Source organism: Phyllostomus discolor, chromosome 2, assembly GCF_004126475.2.
Source record: "Phyllostomus discolor isolate MPI-MPIP mPhyDis1 chromosome 2, mPhyDis1.pri.v3, whole genome shotgun sequence".
Classification (NCBI taxonomy): Eukaryota; Metazoa; Chordata; class Mammalia; order Chiroptera; family Phyllostomidae; genus Phyllostomus; species Phyllostomus discolor.
In genome coordinates this window covers 166,031,181-166,052,279 of record NC_040904.2, presented here as the reverse complement: position 1 = coordinate 166,052,279, position 21,099 = coordinate 166,031,181, and the positions used below count along the sequence as shown (strand labels likewise).

Below are 21,099 nucleotides of genomic sequence, written 5' to 3'. Positions count from 1 at the left end.
TTCAGTTTGTTGCTCTTCCTCTTCTCCTTCTGGCACCTATGATTTGGATGTTGGAACGTTTAAAGTTGTTCCAGAGGTTCCTAAGTCTCTCCTCATTTTTTTGAATTCTTGTTTCTTTATTCTGTTCTGGTCAAATGTTTGTTTCTTTCTTCTGAGTCCCAGTTTCTTTCCCTTCACTGTTGGTTCCCTGTGTATTTTTCTTTATTTCATGTTGCATAGCCTTCACTTCTTCATTTTGTATCTGTACTCAATCATTTCTGTGAACATCCTGATTACCAGTGTTTTGAACTCTGCGTTTAATAGGTTGGCTCTGTCTTTGTCACTTAGTTCTTTTTCTGGAGTTTTGATCTGTTCTTTCATTTGGGCCATATGAAAGAAAAGATATTTCTTTGTCTTGGCACACCTGTCAAATTGTAAGGGGCAGAGCCTTAGGTATTCGCCAGGGCAGGGCAACCCACATCACTGCATTGTGGTGCTGTATGTGGGAGGGGCCAGAGAGGGAACTGTGCTGCTTGCTCAGCTCTCACCCCACTTTCAGTGACTTCCTCCCACTACCCACAAGCTAATTGAGCCCTTCTGGTGCTAATTTCCCAGGTGGGTAGGTTTGTGGACATTCTAGGACCCCATGGGCCCCTCCAATGGACTCTCCTGTGAGACTGGGAATTTCTCCACCCACTGCAATCCCCAGTGGTTTTTATAGCCAGAGGTTTTGAGGCTTTATTTTCCTTTTCTGAAACTATGAGTTACGCAGTCTGTCTCGCTCCCCAGTTGTTCCTTCCGGATTATCTATTCACGAATGTTGGACCATGTGGTCTGCCAGCTGCAGTCCTTTCCAGCCCTCCTACCAGTCAGGAAGAATGCTGCTGCTTTAACTTTTGGTTGTCAGTCTTCTATGCAGTTCAGTTTCCTAGCAGTTCTGGTTGTTTTTTGTTTTTCTTTTTTCTTTTCTTATTTTTTAGTGTCAGTTGCTTTCATTCATTCATTCATTCATTCATTTTATTTATTTTTAGAGAGGGGAGGGAGGGAGAGAGAGGGGGGGAGAGGGGGGGGAGAGAGGGAAGGAGAAACAGAGAAACATAGAAACATTGAAACATCAATGTGCGTTTGCTGGGGGCCATGGCCTGCAACCCAGGGATGTGCCTTGGCCGGGAATTGAACCTGTGATGCTTTGGTTCGCAGCCCGCACTCAATCCACTGAGCTACGCCAGCCAGGTGTTTATGTCTCTTTATTCATTCATTTGTCAGTGGACACTGAAGTTACTTCAGTATATTGGCTATTGTGAATAATGTTGCCAGTGAACTTAGGGGTGTGTGTATCTTTTCAAATTAGTGTTTGGATTTCTTCAGTAAATAACCAGCAGTAGACTTCGCTAGGTCACATGGTGGTTCTATTTGTAGTTTTTTGTTTTTTGTTTGTTTGTTTGTTTGTTTTTATTTGAGGAACCTCCATAGTTTTTTCCATTTTGCTGCACCAGTTTACAGTTTTACAAACAGTAGAGAAAGGTTCCCTTTTATCCATACCTTCACCAACACTTGTTTGTTGATTTATTAATCACAGTCATTTTGACAGATGTGAGGTGATGTCTCGTTGTGGTTTTATTTGCTTTTCTCTTGTTAGTGATGTTGAACATATTTTCATAAATCTGTTGGCCATCTGTATGTCCTTTTTAGAGAAATGTCTATTTAGGTTCTCTGCCCATTTTTAAATCAGATTCGTTGTTTTATTGGTGTCAAGTTGTATGTACTATTTATATATTTTGGATTGATGTTTCATTGGTGAATATTTTCACCCACTTAGTAAGTTGACTTTGTTTTGTTGATGGTTTCCTTCTCTGTGCAAAATCTTTGTAGTTTGGTGTAGTACCATTTGTTTATTTTTCTTTTGTTTCCCTTGACTGAAGAGACACACCCAAAAAGATGGCTAAAATGCAATGTCAAAGAATTTACTGCCTGTGTTTTCTTGTAGGAGTTTTATGGTTTCACGCTTACGTATAAGTCTTTAATTCATCTTGTCTTTATTTTTGTAGATGATGTAAAGAAGTGGTTATTTCATTTTTTTGCATGGATCTCTTTAGTTTTTCCAACACCATTTATTAAAGAGACTGTCTTTACCCCTATTGTATTGACCATATAGGTGTGGGTTTATTTCTAGCCTCTCATTTCTGTTCCATTGTGTCTGATTTTATTGCAGTACCATGCTGTTTTGATTACTATAGCCATGTAGTATAGGTTTTTAAATCAGGTAGCGTGATACTTCTAACTTTGTTCTTCTTTCTCAAGATTGCTCTGACTATTTGAAGTCTTTTGTGGTTCCATATAAAAGTTTAGGGTAGTTCTGGGGAAAAGGCCATTCATATTTTTTCCAAATGATGGGATGGCATTAAACCTGTAGATTGCTTTAGGTAATATGAACATTTAACAATGTTAATTCTTCCTATCTATGAGCACAGTATATGCTTGCATTAATTTGTATCCTCTCCACTTTCTTTCTTCAGTGTGTTACAATTTTCCAAATACAGGTGTTTTACAAACTCCTTAGTTAAATTTATTCCTAGGTTCTTTCATTTGATTTTTTTTCTTTTTTTAATATATTTTATTGATTATGCTATTACAGTTGTCCCATTTCCCCCTTCACTCCCCTCCATCCTGTACCCCCTCTCCCACCCACGTTCCCTCCCTTTAGTCCATGTCCATGTGTCATACTTATGAGTTCTTTAGCTTCTACATTTCCCGTACTATTCTTGCCCTCCCCCTATCTATTTTCAACCTACATTCTATGCTACTTATTCTCTATACCTTTTCCCCCTCTCTCCTCCTCCCCCCGCTACTGCTAGTCCCCCATGTGCCCTCCATTTCTGTGGTTCTGTTCCTATTCTAGTTGTTTACTTAGTTTCTTTTGGTTTTGCTTTAGGTGTGGTTGTTAATAATTGTGAGTTTGCTGTCCTTTTACTATACATGTCTTTTCTTTATCTTGTTTTCTTAGATAAGTCCCTTTAGCATTTCATAAAATAAGGGCTTGGTGATGATGAACTCCTTTAATTTGACTTTATCTGAAAAGCACTTTATCTTCTCTTCCATTCTAAATGAGAGCTTTGCTGGATAGAGCAATCTGGGATGGAGGTCCTTGTCTTTCATGACTTGGAATATTTCTTTCCAGCCCCTTCTTGCCTGTAAGGTCTCTTTTGAGAAATCAGCTGACAGTCTGATGGGAACTCCTTTGTAGGTTACTGTCCCCTTATCTCTTGCTGCTTCTAGGATTCTCTCCTTCGTTTTTACCTTGGCTAATGTAATTATGATGTGCCTTGGTGTGTTTCTTCTTGGGTCCAACTTCTTTGGGGCTCTCTGCGCTCCTTGGATTTCTTGGAAGACTATTCCCTTTGCCAGTTTGGGGAAGTTCTCCTTTATTATTTGTTCAAATAACTTTTCCACTTGTTGGTACTCCCCTTCTGGTACCCCTATAATTCGGATGTTGGAACGTTTAAAGGTGTCCTTGATGGTCTTAAGCTTTTCTTTGATTTTTTGAATTCTTATTTCATCATGCTCTCCTGCTTGGTTGATTCTATCTTCCTTCTGGTCCACTGTATTGTTTTGAGACTCAGATTCCTTCCTTTCACTATTGGCTCTCCTCCGTGTATCTTCCTGCATCTCTTTTTATGGTAACCTGCATTTTTTCATGTAATTTGCATCCAAAATCAACCAATTCCGTGAGCTTCCTGATCACCAGTGTTTTGAACTGTGCATCTGATAGATTGGCTATTTCTTGGTCACTCAAAAGGAGGAGTCCTGGGGGACTGATCTGTTCTGCTGGAAACATGTCTTATGTCTTTCCCTGTCTCTCCTATTATTTTATTTATTTATTTATTTTTTCTCCTGTCTGGTCGCTCTTGTTATGGTGGGGGGCGGAGCCTTAGGTGCTCACCGGAGCTGGGCGCCCCAGTCGCTAGATTGTGACGTTATATGTGGGGGCGGGGGCAGGCGCGGGAGCGGGGACAGGAGGGATCAATGGTGACAGTTCCGTTCTCCTGGAGTCAGACACTTCCCTGGGCTTCTGGGCCGTGAGTTCTGCCCCACTGATTCCCCCAGCCGCTGCCTGTGCACTCAGGGATCACCGCTGCGCTCCTGCGCCCCAGACCGCTGTCGCGCTGATTTTGCGCCAAATTTCCCCCAACCTACGCGCGCCGGTGACCCGCGCCAGCCCGGCGCCCGCTCGGCTCGTTGTCCCCTACCAGTCTGGATGTATGGGTCTACTTCAACTTCTTGGCTGTCCGACTTCCATTTAGATAAATCCTCTGACAGTTCTGATATTATGACTGCAAATCATTGTTGTAAATTATTGTTATTCTGTTCTTGGTTGTGCAAGGAGGTACGGTGCGCCCACCTATTCCTCCATCTTGCCGGAAGTCTCATTTGATTTTTTGATAAAATTGTAAATGTAATTATTTTCTTAATTTCTCTTCCTGATAGGTTGTTACTGGTGTATAAAAAGGCAGTCGACTTCTGAATATTAATTTTGTATTCTACCTTACTGAATTATTAGTTCTAATAGTGTTTTTTTTTTCTTTCAAGATTTTTAGTGTTTAGAGAAGGGAGGGAGAACAACATTGATGTATGAGAGAAATATCAGTGGGTTGCTTCTTGCATGCAGCCATCAACCGGGTCCACAGCCTGATATGTGCCCTGATTGGGAATTAACCTTAGTGACCTTTTGCTTTTTTGAATGATGCTCAACCAACTGAGCTATACCAGTCAGTGCTAGTTCTAATAGTTTTCTTGTGGAATTTTTTTAGGTTCTCTTTATATAGTATGTCATCTGCAAATGACTATTTTACTTTTTTTTCCAATTTGGGTACCTTTTTATTTCTTTTTCATGTAAGATTTCTGTGGCTAGGACTTCAAATACTATGTTGAATAAAAGCGTTAACAGTGGACATGTTGTCCTGCTCCTGATATTAAAGAAATGTTGAGTGTGATGTTAGCTGAGAGTTTGTCATATGTGCCTCTGATTAGGATTAGATGTGTTCCCTCTATCCACACTTTGCTAGAGTTTTTATCATAAGTGGATGTTCGATTTTTTTCAAATGTTTTTTTCTGCATCTATTGAAATGAGAATGTTTTTATCCTTTATTTTGTTTATATTATATATATATATATATACACATATATATAATACTAATTTACAGATATTGAACCAACCTTGCATTCTAGGAATGAATCCTACTTGGTCATGGTGTATGATCTTTTTAATAATATTGCTGAATTCAGTTTGCTTAATTTTTGGTGAGAATTTTCCTATCTCTGTTTATCAGAGGTATTGGCCTATGGTTTTCTTTTTATGTTGTGTTTGTCTCTGATTTTGGTATCAGGATAATATTGGGCTCAAAGTGTTAGAGAGCCTTCTAGTATGACAAGGACAGATATCAGTTCTTCAAATGTTTAGTAAAATTCACCTGTGAAGCCATCTGGCCCAGGACTTTTGTTTGTTGGGAGTTTATTTGATTCCTGATTCAATTTCATTAGTAGTTATTGGTCAGTTCAGGTTTTCTGTTTCTTAGTTCAATTTTGGAAGATGATATGTTTCTAGGAATCTATACATTTCTTTCAGGTTTTCCAATTTGTTGACACATTCTTGTTCATGGTACTTTAAAAAATCTTTTGTATTCTATTCTGTCAGTTGTCATGTCTCCTCTTTTATTAATTTTGTTTATCTTTTCAAAGAACCAGCTCTTGGTTTCATTTATTTGTGTATTTTAGTCTGTGTCATTTGTTTTTGCTCTAATCCTTATTTCACTTTCGGCTTTGTTGAAGATTTTTACATATACTCATCAAGGATTTGATATATAATTCTCTCTCTCTCTCCCTCCCTCTCTCTCCCTCTCTCCCTTTCCCCCTTTCCCTCTCCCTCTCCCTCTCTCTCCCTCTCTCCCCGGCCCGCCTCCAGACTATCTTTGTGTTTTTGGTATCAGGGTAATGCTGGTCTTCTAAAATGAGTTTGGGAATCTTCCCTCCTCTTAAATTTTTGGAATAGTTTGAAAAGGATTGGTATTAATTCTTTGAATGTGTGGTAAAATTCACCTGGGAATCCTAATCCCTTCACCTTTTTCACCCAGTCCCCAAACCCCCTCCCCTCTGACAGCTGTGAGTCTGTTCTTTGTCTTTATGAGTTTAATTCTATTTTGTTTGTTAGTTTATTTTGTCCCTTAGATTCCATATCAAAGTGAAATCCGTTGGTACAGGCTGTAGCAAAGGGTAAGATTTTCTTGTTTGTTTGTTTTTTTATGGCTGATTAAAGTTTTAAGGTAGATGTCACTGACGAATTTGCTGCTGCACAAAGAGGGATAAAATTGAGGCAAGCATCAGCACTGGTCCCTCAGGTATCCACCAGACCAATCACAGCAAACCCCACTTTTTTGGAGGACAAAGTTTTCACAACCTGCCTTAGCACCAGGCAGCTGCTCCCAGAACACAGGCCACTGAGAAATGGGAGTGGTAGCTACTTTTTTTTCTCACTTAGGAAAGATCAGCAACCTTTCCCTTTATTAAGCACTGCACTAGTTGTCATGAGTATCCAAGCCATCTTTCTTGTTCAAATATTGATTCACTGGAAGTTAATCTGCCTTTGTCCACTGTTTAATTTTTTGTTTATATGTGCAAATATAGTCATGCACCACTTAACAAGGATAAGAAGAAAGGAACTAGTCAGAAATGAAGAATACAGTAACTGAAATGATTTCATTAGATGGAATTTCACTGTAGATTTAATTTGCGTTTCACTGTGATTAATGACATTGACCATCTTTTCTTGTGCTTATTGGCCATTTGTGTATTCTGTTAGGAGAATGTCTGTTCAAGTCCTTTGTCCATCTTTGAAATGGCTAGTTATATTCTTGAGTGTAATGTAATGTGAATCTCTGTCCCATGTATTTCATGCAAATTGATGGCTAGATCTAGAGGCTTCAGTAGAATTGGATTTGATTTCAGAGCAGGGGAGAGAGAGAGAACACAAACACATAAAATATGTGTCTGTCTCTCATACACTAGCTGTTACTGATCGTTGACGAGCTCTATCAATTCAGTAAGGCAAAAGTGGTGCTGTTTCTGTTTTTTCCCCCCAATTTTTAGTTAAAACACTTCTATAAAGAGAAGCTTGCCGTCATCTTCATTACCCTGAGGTACAGCTCATTGGTACAATGCATGATAAATGCTTGGTTCCAGCTTTTATTACCTGTGTTTGAAAATAATGTGTCCATTTTCTTCCTACTTTTTAAAAATGACCATTCAGATATTTTTAATATAGTTTATTGATTATGCTATTACAGTTGTCCCATTCCTCCCCTTCATTCCCCTCCGCCCTGCATACCCCCTCCCACCCGCATTCCCCCCTTTAGTTCATGTCCATGTGTCATACTTACAAGTTCTTTAGCTTCTACATTTCCCATACTGTTCTTACCCTCCCCCTGTCTATTTTCTATGTACCATCTGTGCTACTTATTCTCTATACCTTTTCCCCCTCTTTCTTCCTCCCACTCCCATTGCTAACCCTCCATATGATCTCCATTTCTGTGGTTCTGTTCATATTCTAGTTGATTGCTTAGTTTGTTTTTGTTTTTGTTTTTGTTTTAGGTGTGGTTGTTCATAATTGTGAGTTTGCTGTCATTTCACTATACATGTTTTTTATCTTCTTTTTCTTAGATAAGTCCCTTTAACATTTCATATAATAAGGACTTGGTGATGATGAACTCCTTTAACTTGACCTTATCTGAGAAGCACTTTATCTGTCCTTCCATTCTAAATGAAAGCTTTGCTGGATAGAGCAATCTGGGATGGAGGTCCTTGCCTTTCATGACTTGGAATACTTCTTTCCAGCCCCTTCTTGCTTGCAAGTCTCTTTTGAGAAATCAGCTGACAGTCTTATGGGAACTCCTTTGTAGGTAACTGTCTCCTTTTCTCTTGCTGCCTTTAAGATTCTCTCTTTAATCTTGGGTAGTTTAGTTATGATGTGCCTTGGTGTGTTCTTCCTTTGGTCCAACTTCTGTGGGATTCTCTGAGCTTCTTGGACTTCCTAGAAGTCTTATTTCCTTTGCCACATTGGGGAAGTTCTCCTTCATTATTTGTTCAAATACGTTTTCAATCTGTTGCTCTTCCTCTTCTTCTGGTACCCCTATAATTTGGATGTTGAAACGTTTAAAGATATCCTGGAGATTCCTAAGCCTCTCCTCATTTTTTTTGAATTCTCGCTTCTTCATTCTTTTCTGGTTGGATGTTTTTTTCTTCCTTCTGGTCCACTCCATTGATTTGAGTCCCAGTTTCCTTCCCATCACTATTTGTTCCCTGTACGTTTTCTTTTATTTCACTTAGCATTGCCTTCATTTTTTCATCTAATATGCAACCAAATTCAACCAATTCTGTGAGCATCCTGATTACCAGTGCTTTGAACTGTGCATCTGATAGGTTGGCTATCTCTTGGTCACTTAGTTGTATTATGTCTGGAGCTTTGCTCCGTTCTTTCTTTTCGGCCATTTTTTTGTCTTGACTCACCTGTTTACATATAAGGGGCGGAGCCTTAGGTGTTCACCAGGGCGGGTCAACCCAGTTGCTGGTTTGTGGTGCTGTATGTGCAGGCGGGGTCCAAGAGGGTACAGTGGTGCTTGCTACACTCTCTGTCAGACTTCAGTCCCTTTCACCACTTTCCCCAAGCAAACTGGGTCCTTCTGGTAATGATTCCTGGGTGGGTGGGTTTGTGTGCACTCTAGGACCCTGTGGGTCTCTCCAGCGAACTCTGCTGTGAGGCTGGGAGTCTTTTCCAGAATCTCAACCCCCACAGGTGTTTTCGATCAATGTTTTGAAGCTTTATTTTCCAGTGCTGGAACCCTGGGTTGCTCTGTGTGTCTCGTTCCGTAGTTTTGCCTGGTTTACCTGTGTGCAAATGTGGGACCACCCAGTCTGCCAGGTGCCTTGTGCATCAAGCCTCTCCACAGTTCACCGCCTCACTGGGTCCACCCGCTGCCGCCTTGCAGGCTCAGGATCCACCTGTCACTGCTTTGCTGAGAGTCCTCTCCACCTGGCCACCCGACTCTGCCCCTCCTACCAGTCTGGATGAATGTTTCTTCTTTAACTCCTTGGTTGTCCAACTTCCATATAGTTCAGTTTTGTCAGTACTGGTTGTTGTTTTTGTTTTCTTGTTTCTAAATTTTTGCTGTCCTTATTTTGGTTGTGCGTGGAGGCACAGTGTGTCTACCTATGCCTCTATCTTGGCCAGAAGTCCCATTCAGATTTTTTTGAGTACTTAAATATATTTGGTATGTTCATTATCCTTGTTGATGAAGGTGGCTTCTTTGAGTTGACTCATGCATGAGTCTTTTATTATAGCCCTAATAGTTTTCAGTGGTTTGTTTGATCTCTAGTGTGAAAATATTTGAGGCTTTTGTACTTTTCGTGTAATGGCTTGCAGCCAGCCAACTCTCAGTGTTACTTTTATGGGGAAATGACACTAACTATGAATAAGGAGTACTTGTCACTATTGGTCTAGTGTTGTTTCTAAGCCTTTTCATTGGACAGAGCTATGAAATGTGTGTGTTGCTTTGTTTTAAGACAAAATATATCTTGCATTTAGGTGACATGGCTTTTCCATCTTTAGTCTCACATTTGTGTCTCCTTTCTCCCATGTGAAAGATCTCAGTGACTCCAATATAATATTTATTTGATGGATCCTATAATCATATACCAAGTATCAGAATAGCAACACCAGTAGCAATGTAATTCTGACAATAAATTAAGAAATGTTCCATTCTTTGCCTTGTGGATTTTTCCTAAGGAACGTTCATAACAATTAATTTTTATTATGGTTCAGAGTCACTTAGGATTTCTCTATGTTGTATTATATATTATATGCACATTTAGGCTTACTTTTAACTTTTACAAACTGATTTTTTAAAATGTAGTTTTCAGCGTGTGCATGGTTTAAAGTAAAATATTTTAAATACATATTCACACATATGTGTGTATGTGAGTGTCCTCACATTTTCATCTGACTTAACTAAAGAAGAGCTTATGGTACACACTCTTCTTGCCTTGACTCTTTCTTTTTTTAATAGTCTGTATACTCTAGAAATCACTTCATAATAGTATTTAGAGCAGTTCCTTAATTCATTTTATGTCTGCATGTATCACATATTCAGCCATCGGTGACTGTCAGGTTTTTGTATGTGCGTGTGTATGGGTTAGGGAAGAGATTCCCCCCTCTTCCCTATTACAGCTAGTGTCAGTGAATAGCTGTGCGTGTTTTTAAAAACAACTGTTTTGTCCTTGCCACTATGACTCACTTGGTTGGAATGTCATCTTGTAAACTGAAAAATTGGGAGTTCAATTCCCAGTCAAGACACATGCCTAGGTTAAAAGTTCGGTCCCGGAACTGGTTGATGTTTCTCTCTCTCCCTCCCTTCTTTCTGTAAAGTCAATAAGAATGTCCCCAGGTGAGGATTTAAAAAATTTGTTCTGGTCACTGTATATTTGTGAAAGATTTATGGAAGTGGGATTGGTGAGAATGTGGTAAATGCATTTGTGTTTTGGAAGATATTGCTAAGTTTTCCTTTATAAGGGTTGTGCTATTTTTGCATGCCTATCATTAATGTATCGCATTGCCCACAGCCTTATCAACATAATATGTTGTTAAACTTTTGGCCTTTTGCCAGTTGTGTGAGAAATGTTATTTGATTTTAATTGTATTTCTCTTATCAACAAGGTTTACCATTTTTTCATATGTTTAGGAGCCACTTGCCTTTTTTTTTCCTGTGAACTCTATTCATTTCTTTAACTCATTTTTATGTAGAATTATTGGGCTTTTTTATCTTTTTTTAGAATTTATATATTTGGAATATTAGCCTTCTTGTCTGTGGCAAGTTGCAATTTCACTTCTTTGACTTTTGTGGTTTTAGTTTGTTTATTGTGGTATTTGCCATACAGAAGTTCAATTAATTGAAGCTATCATTTCCTTTTCTTTTGCTGTACTATTTCTAAAATAGGCAGAAATAATATAGTCATTTAATATATGTTAAAATTTTTAATTAAATATATTTGTAAAAGCATACACTGAGTTTTTTTTATTATAATGTGTTCTTTTTGCTTCTAGGCAAGGATAAAAGCCATCAATACATTTTTTGCTAAGAATGGTTATCGATTAATGGATTCTAGTATGTATAATCAGCCCATTCAAACTCAAGCACAGTATGCCTCACCAGTCTTTATGCAGCCTGTATATAGTCCCCACCAACAGTACTCCATCTATAGCATTGTACCTCAGTCTTGGTCTCCAAATCCTGCACCTTACTTTGAAACACCACTGGTAAGTGAGATCCTTACACAGTAATACAATTTTTCACTCAAGTTGAAATTTGAAGAAATCAACCAGAGTAGTTCATTTTTTTGTTTGTTTTGTGTTACATTAATTGGTTATTTTCTGTCTTTTAAGTAGTGATAAGGATATCTAATATTCCATAGCAAATGTATGCATATAACTAAAGGTTGAGCTGTTGGTTTCTATAATTTTATTCTTTAGATTTTGCTGAGTGAGTTAAAGTTAGAGACTGGATAAATCCAGTGATTTAAATTGCTTTAGTTTTGTTAATTTTTTTAAAGAAGTGTTCTTTAAATACATTTTTTATTTAGTGTTCATATTTAGTGCTCATTATTAAATAATGAACTAGTGATTTTTTTTGTTCTGTAAAGTATTACAAAAGTAAATAAGTAAAATGTAAAATAATTATGAGCTTCTAAAAGAAATTGATGCTAGGTTAGGCCATCAGAAAGTTCGTATAACCTTCACACCAGATTTTGCCTTTATCATTAATTATTTTTAAACATTAAAATTTTCTTTTAGGCTCCCTTTCCCAATGGTAGTTTTATGAATGGCTTTAATTCACCAGGATCTTATAAAACAAATGCTGCTGCTGTGAATATGGGTCGACCATTCCAAAAAAATCGGTAAGATAAAAATCATGGCTGGAATTTATTGTAAGCAATTCCAAATAGTTTTTATAGAGTTACTGTTTATAGCAGTGCTTATTTGCAGACTGAATAAAAAGATTATTTTGTTCTTTAAAAAAAGTATATGAATGATTTCATCTAGAATTCATAAACACACTTTAACTTCAGAGTTGATAATGAGTATAGAAAGAACTTGGGCCTGAGATTATACACAATTATTTTTTAAATGATAAAGAGAAAATATATTTTATGGTAGTAACATAAAATCTGGTGTGTAAATGCCCTTTAGTGTGTTAAGTAGGTAACATTTTGGAGAATGAGAATTTTTTAAGGATAGAAATGTTAACTGAATTGAGTAATAAATATTGGAAATACGAATTTTTTTCTTTTTCCTTTTTATTTTTAAGTAGAAAGGGAAGAAACACGTCCCAACTTTTTTTTTTTTTTTTTTTTTTTTTCCAGAGAGAGGGGAAGGGAGGGAGAAAGTGAGGGAGAGAAACATCGTTGTGTGGTTGCCTCTCATGTGCCCCCTACTTGGGGACCTGGCCTGCAACCCAACCTAGGCATGTGCCCTGACTGGGAATTGAACCAGTGGCCCTTTGATTCTCAGGTCAGCACTCAACCACTGAACCATACCAGCCAGGGTGGAATACAAATTATTTAGGATTTTTAAGAATTTACTTTTCAAAACAATTTTCACAAACTACAGTATATAACACGCCACAACATTTATTGGGCATTTAATGTCTAAAGCTGTATTTTTAGGGCTTTACATGTTTTATCACAGTTAATTTTCGTAGCCCTTTCAAAATAGATATAGTTACTTTTTCTATTAAAAAGTAGTAAATTGAGACATACAAGGTTAAATATGTCATCTACATGCATATAACTAGTAGCTGGCAGAGCCAAGATTTGAGCTCAGGCAGTTTGACTCCAAAGCCTACACATATGTTCTGAATATATTATTGAGAACTTTGGGAACTTTTGCTCTCATATAAAATACTGGTATGTCTCTTAAGTATTATTCTTTATGTATAAACATCAACTGATAATCTTAATAATTTGGTATATATTATGTCTTTTGACAAAGGTTGAGTAACCAAAGGAAAATGGCTTATATATTGATTTAGATTTATTTAATAGTTTCACATTTGTTATTTTTTTTGTTTGCTTATTTTGTGAGCCTCCTGGGTTTTATTTTTATAAAGTTACTTCTTATCAGTGATTTTTCTCGTGCCAGGTTTCCTTTTCCCAGTTGATTCTTTTTTGGCCAGGAGACCACATAGGGTATGTTTTTCCAAGATGACTTCTAGGAAGTTAATTCTTTTTTTGTAAGATTTGTCTGAAACATGCTTCACTAGAGAAGGAAGCCTTATGGTTTTAAAAAATATTCTTATTGGATTCTGAAATGTACATATGTACTTCCCTCTAATAGTCACAATTTTTGTACTCACTTTAACTGACACCATTGGCTGAAGCATTTAAAATTCATTTATAAGTGTTAGAAAAATTTTACTACATACACACATTCATATCACTTTATGAAGTTTCAAATGAGATCTGGTACGAACGAAAGATTTTTTTTTTTTAATTTAATTTGAGAGAGGGAAGGGGGAGAAAGAGGGAGAGGAGAGAGGAGAGAGAGAAACATACATCAATGTGGGGTTGCTGGGGGCCATGGCCTGCAACCTAGGCATGTGCCCTGACTGGGAATCGAACCTCTGATACCTGGTTCGCAGCCCACGCTCAATCCACTGAGCTACGCCAGCCAGGGCGAAAGATTCTTTATAAACAAAGGATTATTTGTGCTCTTACAGATGACTTAGTTTGAATACACTAACAATTGTAAAATTCAAGTACTGATAGGTCATGTAACTCTTGTCCTGCTATTCAAAAATGATTATTTCATTATAAATAAGGATGTTTAAATCCAAAAAGACCAGATTGTTATGATACAGTTTTTAACTTATTTTACAGTTGAACAAAGTGAAAGTTGGTGAGAATTATCTTGCTACAGTTATATCACTAGTTATTATCAACATATCTGAGATTTAGAGCATTTTCTTTTCCTGTACTATAGCTGGTAAAGTTTTTTTCTTAAAAATAATTCAGTTAGTGCAAATGACATTTTACTGTTTTCCTTGTGAGAAGATACAGATTTCTCATGACTAGAAATAGTAGCTTTATAAAAATATGTATTGATTTCACATTTCTTCAAAGGGGTGAATTCTGCTTTAAACAGTAAGTAGAATAGACATCTTTGTTATGAGATAGACTGAAAGCAGTTTAAAAGAATTTTTTTTAATGTCTGTTATTTTTCACCCACTTTCAGATGAATAGCTGAGTGGCCAGAAAACCATGCACTCCACAGAGTGGTCCCCCTGCTGTCTCAAACACCCACTTGGCTCCATACCCCTTTATCTTGGCATTAGTTGACTCTATTCTTCATACTCTAGTCGGAATCTCTGTAAAAGCAGTCTTTTAACTAATAACTAAAGTACTAATGTTTGCAGATGCTTGACTTAAAATTAACGTTTTTATGGTGTTCCACTTGTCTTTGCCACTTGTCTTTGTCTGCTGTGCTTTTTAGGCAAAGGGAGTAAGATTACAATAAGAAAGCCAAGAATGACAGTCAAGTCATCCTTGTTTTTTTGAAGGTGTGCCTGTGGTTTTGAAGATACAGAGCAGGTTTACTGTAATTTGGCTTGTTACTCAAAACCATTTGTATACAATTCCTTTCCATGTGTTTGGCCAATACAGATCACTGTTAATTTTTAGTTACAGAAATAGTATATGAATACTGTCTTGTAAAAATGCAAATATTACAGATAAAATGCTTTTTGACCCCCAAACTAAATCCTTGTTTCCTCCTTATTTCTAAGAAGTAACAACTGTCAGACCTTTATTTTTGTTTATTTATCAGTGAAAGAGAAAGTAACTTTAGAGAGCCCTTTTGCAATTTATTTTATTAACCTTATAACAGCCCAGTGATGATCACTAGATCTACTTAGAGAGAACAGGACTAACTTTCAGAAGTCTGGGCATTTTTCTACCTTTCATACTTTATCTTTCTGTCACTTTACTTCTTTTTTTTCTATCTTTTATCACTTCTTTTGCCCAGGCTGAGATCGTGAGTCCCTCTCGGTGAAGGGTAAGATTATGAGATCTGAGGGCTGTTTAAACCTAACTTGTCCATTGGGTATATTGTAATGCAATAAGAAAATTAGGTGAAAGTTTCTAAACAGATAATGTAAACATCATATCTACTTAATTGAGTCAAATTCAGATATGATGGGCCCTGGATGGCATAGCTCAGTGGATTGAGAGGGGGCTGGGAACCAAAGTGTCCCAAGGTTCGATTCCCAGCCAGGGTACATGCCTGGGTTGCAGGCCATAAGCCCCAGCAAACGCACATTGATGTTTCTCTCTCTCTCTCTCTCTCTCTCTCTCTCTCTCTCTCTCTCTCTCTCTCTCTCCCCCTCCCTTCCCTCTCTAAAATAAATAAATAAATAAAATCTTTAAAAAAAAGGAAAGAAAAATTCAGATATGATGGATGATGTAAATATTTTGAAAATTACTTTGTGTTAGCTGACATACTGTAATTTTTATTGCTATTAAAATCTATTTTGTGACAAAGTAATTATCTGGAAAAGTATCACCTCTTACTAAACTCACCCCAATGCCTGAGTTTTGTCTTTGAGTAACCTAATTTTTTATATTGTATAAAGTAGGATAGCTGGAGACGCTGTTGGAATTGATGTTTAATCGTTGGGCTTATAATTAGTATGAAGTTTTAAGTCTCTTTTTAGAGAACCAGAAATTGACTGTGTGTTATTAATGTTATGAATTTGTAATTATGAAAGTACTATAAAAATGGAGCATATAAACTGCAAGCCAGGAGCCAAATATAAGTCTCATACTCCCTCAATTAATCTACTGTATATAGAGTCAAGATCTCAGCTGCTTGGACTTACTTTAGACCAGGGGTATCAAACTCATTTTCCACATCAGCCTTTCAGTTGCCTTTAAAGTTCTGACTATAATTTTAGGACTGTATAAATGTAACTACTGCTTAACAGTTAAGCAAGAGCTTGGCGCTGCCACCAGGTAGAAACAAGGTGCAGAGCCAGATAAAGGTGGAGGGCCGGATTTGGCTCACAGGCCTTGTGTTTGCCCCTTGTGCTTTAGATGTTTGAACTATTGATTAAATTGCATTCTCCCTCTTTTTTTAAAAAAAAAGATTTTATTTATTTATTTTTAGAGAGGGAAGGGAGGGAGGGGGAGAGAGAGGGCAGGGAGAGAGAAACATCAATGTGCGGTTGCTGGGGGTCATCCCCTGCAACCCAGGCATGTACCCTGACTGGGAATCGAACCTGCGACACTTTGGTTTGCAGCCTGCACTCAATCCACTGAGTTATGCCAGCCAGGGCTGCATTCTCCGACTTTTACCATAGCTTCCTCTGCTTACAAATTGTTACAGTGCTTAAATACATCATCCAAGCTACTTTTGTTAGAAGTAGCTCTAATGTTTTGTTTTTACCAAATTTCATACCATAATTCATGAAGTCATTGCAAGCAATTACTTTATATTTTACTAGTTTTTGTCCCACATATGGATCTTTGAAAAACAAATTTTATTTCAAGAGGGATACTTAGTAAGAAGCTGGGATTTTAATGTATTCCACCATTTCTCCCTTTCTCTCTCTCTCCCTCTCTCTCTCTCTCTCTCTCTCTCTCAATCCCCACCTGAGAACATGTTTTTATTGACTTTATAGAGAAAGGAAGGGGGGGGGGTCGGAGAGAGAGAGAGAGAAGCAAAAACAGAGAAACACCTATGTGAGAGAGAAACAACAATTGGTTGCCTCCCTGAGACCTTTTGGTTTACTGGCTGGCAGTGTTTAATCCACTGAGCCACACCACCCAGGATTAAAAATTTAATACTAGAGATTATGTAATCTTTTTATGTAATGTATGTGTAGCTGTACTTCATACATAAAAATTAATAAGGTTAGGACTTGCCCCCTTTCACAAACCAATTTTTACTCCCTTTGGGGGAGATGTTGCCCCATTGAGTATGCATGGCATGGACTCATTAATAAGCTTAAAGCCTGGCTGATTTAGACATGTGAAGACTGTAGCTCGTGTTAAAGAAAGTACTGTATTTTTAGGACTGTAAGACGCGCTAGACCGTAAGACACACCTAGGTTTTAGAGGAGGAAAATAGGGGTGAAAATTTGAAGCAAAAAAATGTGGTAAAATATTTAATAACCTGTGACCCCACTCCACTGTCGTCCCCCCACCCACAGCAAGCCAGGCAGGCTACATTCAGACTATAAGATGCACTCCCATTTCCTCCCAAATTGGGGGGTGCATCTTATAGTCTGAAAAATATGTTAGCTGCAATCCTAGTTTTATTCTGAGCTTTATCTTAAAGAAGTTTGGATCTTTCACCAAGTATCTCCAAACAGCTTTTTAATGAAAAAATTGCATTTTTAAAGTAATACATCTAAAACATAAAAGAATTTATATTTTTATACAATTTTATATTTAACTTAATCAGGATACAGCAGAAAGCAGCTTTTAACCTAGCCTATTAATAGTTTCTACCCTTAAAAAGAAAGGTTTTCTGTTCATCTCGATTTACCCTTTTATGTATGTAATCTTATGTTTCTTATAGCGTGAAGCCTCATTTTAGGTCATCCAGTGGTTCAGAACACTCAACCGAGGCCTCTGTGTCATTGGGGGATGGACCATTAAATAGATCTGGTTCAAGGAATTTTCCACCCGAACGGCATAACCCTATAGTAACCGGGCATCAGGAGCAAAACTACCTTCCTAAAGAGACTCCCACTTTGCAGATTGAACAGAATGGAGACTATGGTAGGGGCAGGTAAGGAAAAGTGGTAATAAATATGGAAATAAGGTGTGTGGAAGTGGGTTGGGTTTGTTTGTTTTTAATTTATTGGCGTATGCTAAATACATTTTTATGTACTAGATTAATAGTTTTCATAGTTAAGAAATTTAGAATGTTCATATGGAATATAGCTGAGTTTCAGAGGTTTATGAGAATTATTCTGAAGTTCTTTTTTTAATTTTTTTTTTATTGGTTCACAGAGAAAGAATGGCGTAGAAAGATAAAATCCCATCTGCATTATAGTTTTGATTTCTTATAGTTTCAAAACTATATGGGAATGGAGTTGTATACTACCTAACCTGCTTGAACAAAACATAACTGTACCCTGATTTGCTTCTGGTTTAGAGAAAGTGCTTCTAATAAAAATGTACTCAACTTACATCATTGATAAGTGGTAATGATAGCAGTTGAAGTTTTTGATAGATTAGCTCAGGATCCCTTCAGAAGAATATTTATCTTTTAACAATAATGGAGATTTATTAACTATGGATACTTAAAATAGAAATTCACTTATAGAATATAAGTGATATATCACTTTGATAGAATATATAAATTTGAAGAAACTTACGAATTTTTCCTCCCATCACCCCCTTTTTTGTCATTGTGAAAAGGAGGACTCTTTTCAGAGGTCGAAGACGACGAGAAGATGACAGAATCCCAGTAAGTATTTTTTTACTTTTAATTATGTGTTGGGTGGGGGTGTTTGTTTTGGTTTTTGTTTTGTTTTTTTTTTGTTTTTTGTTTTTGTTTTTCTCTTTTGTGATTTACTATAGTATTGCCTTGTGGTCTACCTTGGCTCTCTGGGTTTTTGTTTCATTGATTATGGTATGCAGTGAAGGCAAATAGAGCCTGTGCTTGACCCTAAAATATACACCATTATTACACTCATTTCCCCCCCTCTTAAAGTACACATCTAATTAGATATTTGACCTGTATTTCTCATCTTTGGAAACAATACTTAAGTATCTAGTATTTTTTCACATGGTTTAAAAATCAAAAATATGAAAATATTTTATAAAAAATAATTCTTGATTTATAAACAGATATTTCAGTAGTTTGAATCTTTTGATTGTACGAAAGTGCTATAATAAAAATGCAAAGATAATCTCATACAGTCATCATTTGCTATGTGTGCGGTAATATCTGAAGGAGAATCTCTAGAAGTGTGATTTCTGGGTAACAATTTAATAAGTTGCTGATAAATAGCTTTCTGTAGGGACTGTGCTGATTTTCACTTTAACAAACAGAACAGAGTTCCTGTTTATCCATAGCATTCCAAGTGATATGATTTTTGCCATTCTGGTAAAGCATTTTATTCACTTTTAAAGCTCTGTTGGTGTTAGAAACTTACACTATTTATTAATTGTTTTTTTGGAAGCAGTTTTCTACCTACTGTTCATTCTTATATCCATTAATCTTATAAAATCACTTAAAAATGTTAATAGTTCTAGACATGTTCTTATTTGAGTCTTAACTTACCTAGCTTCTAATTATTCATATTTTGATTATGTTGTGATTTGTTTATAGAGACTGTTTACTATCTCTTAACTGGGGCCCAGAGATGTTGAATAATAAAAATGGTGTAGAAAAATGTGGAGGTCTCAAGAAAAACTTGCCTAGAATTTATAGATATACCATAAATGTGTAATATTTCTTTCACATGTTAAGTAGTGAATTATATATTACAAGTAGCATAAATATAACTTACCATTTGTTTTATATATATGTATATCCATTTGTAAATATTGAAAACATACACATTTCAAGGAAGAAAATGTGTTGCATTATTACAAAGAATAGTTCTTAGGGCAAAGTGTAAACTTGTAAAAACAATGTTGTTGTTTTCATTTATAGCTTTACCATGTGCAACCATGAGACTTTAGGCAGTAACTTTTTGAGGATACCATTGTAGCAGTTACACTCTTAAATAGCCCTGAACATTTGAGGAGAGGAGAGATTAGATTTGAGATCTGTTTAATATGTTCAAAATGTCTGGATTGAGGACTGAAGGTTGAGCTGAAAATAAAAGAGACAGGCGTGTTTTCCTGTAGGAAGATTAGGGATGGGGTGCCCTTGTGCAGGAGTGAGATCTTAGCTAGAGATAAAATTTAGAATTTGTAAACTTACTCATAGTAACTGAAGTCATAAGAGTAGATGAGGGCATGGCAGGAAACTCTTTAGAGTAAGTGATTTTTTAAAAAAGAACCAAGAATGGAAACTTGGGGACTGTAGTAGCTTTGGGCTGAAAAATTAGATTATTCATTATTTGTGTGAAGTATCCAAGCAAAATCTTAGTGGAGATGGTTGACAGACAGGGGAGTAGATGTCTGGGTTTCAGGTGAAGGTCTGGACTGAAAATATTTAAAGTGTACAACTCTGTGATTTGGGGTAAATTTTCAGAGTTCTGCAGCCATAGAGTCACCAGTGAAAAAGATTGTTTGCATATAGGTAGTAGTTGAGGTCATGGACAAAGGATATCACACAGGGAGAGTATGGAAGGTGAAAAGTAGTAACCATATGTAAATCAAAAACAACCTAGCCAGTGTAGGTAAGTTGGTTGGAGCATTGTCCAGTAACCAACAGGTTGTATGTTCGATTCCTGGTCAGGACACACACCTAGGCTGTGGGTTTGATTCCCAGTCAGGTGCGTATGTTCCCTGGTTGGGGTGCATATGGGAGGCAACCAGTCAATGCTTCTCTCTCGCATTGATGTTTCTCTCTCTTCCTTTCTGAAAGAAATGAAAAAAGTGTCCTCGGGTGAGAATAAATAAAAAAGAAAAGAAACAAAAACCATCAAAAGAAGTAGGCAGGGAGAAAAGAACACATGACTGTTAACTCTGAGAATCAAGCGAAAGGGATATCACAGAAGCTGAGGGAGAAATGAGCTCCCGAAGGAAAGAGTGTTTACCATGCCAAATGCTGTAGTAAGGTCAGGAGAGAAAAGGTTTCCAGCTGTTGCATTGTGGAAGGCGTTGTGATTTGTCAGAGCAGTCTCAGTGGTGTGATGAGTACAGAGGTGAAGAAGCGGAGGAGGAGGTACAGCAAGTGAGAGGTTTGTCAAAGGATAGTGATAGGTGAAAAGAAGGACATTGTTCTGTCTTGAGACTACATGGAAGAAGAAAAGATGATGGCAACTTTATGTGAGGTAGGGTTTTTTGTTATGAAAGAGGAAATAGCTAATTTAGAAAGCAAAGAATGGTGGAAAT

General features: G+C 37.0%; 1 protein-coding gene across 6 annotated transcripts in view; it reads left to right on the top strand.

The window, feature by feature from the left end:
• LARP4 (La ribonucleoprotein 4) overlaps positions 1–21,099 on the top strand; it is a 78,774-nt gene that overhangs the window by 43,990 nt on the left and 13,685 nt on the right. For 5 of the 6 annotated variants that reach the window (XM_036019039.1, XM_028533141.2, XM_036019038.1 and 2 more), the window contains exons 9-12: positions 11,126–11,338; positions 11,873–11,976; positions 17,657–17,869; positions 18,505–18,553. In XM_036019039.1, coding sequence (XP_035874932.1) covers positions 11,126–11,338; positions 11,873–11,976; positions 17,657–17,869; positions 18,505–18,553 — 579 coding nt within the window. Of the gene's footprint in view, positions 1–11,125; positions 11,339–11,872; positions 11,977–17,656; positions 17,874–18,504; positions 18,554–21,099 lie in introns of those variants that run through there. The other variant, XM_028533145.2, reaches the window with a different exon arrangement.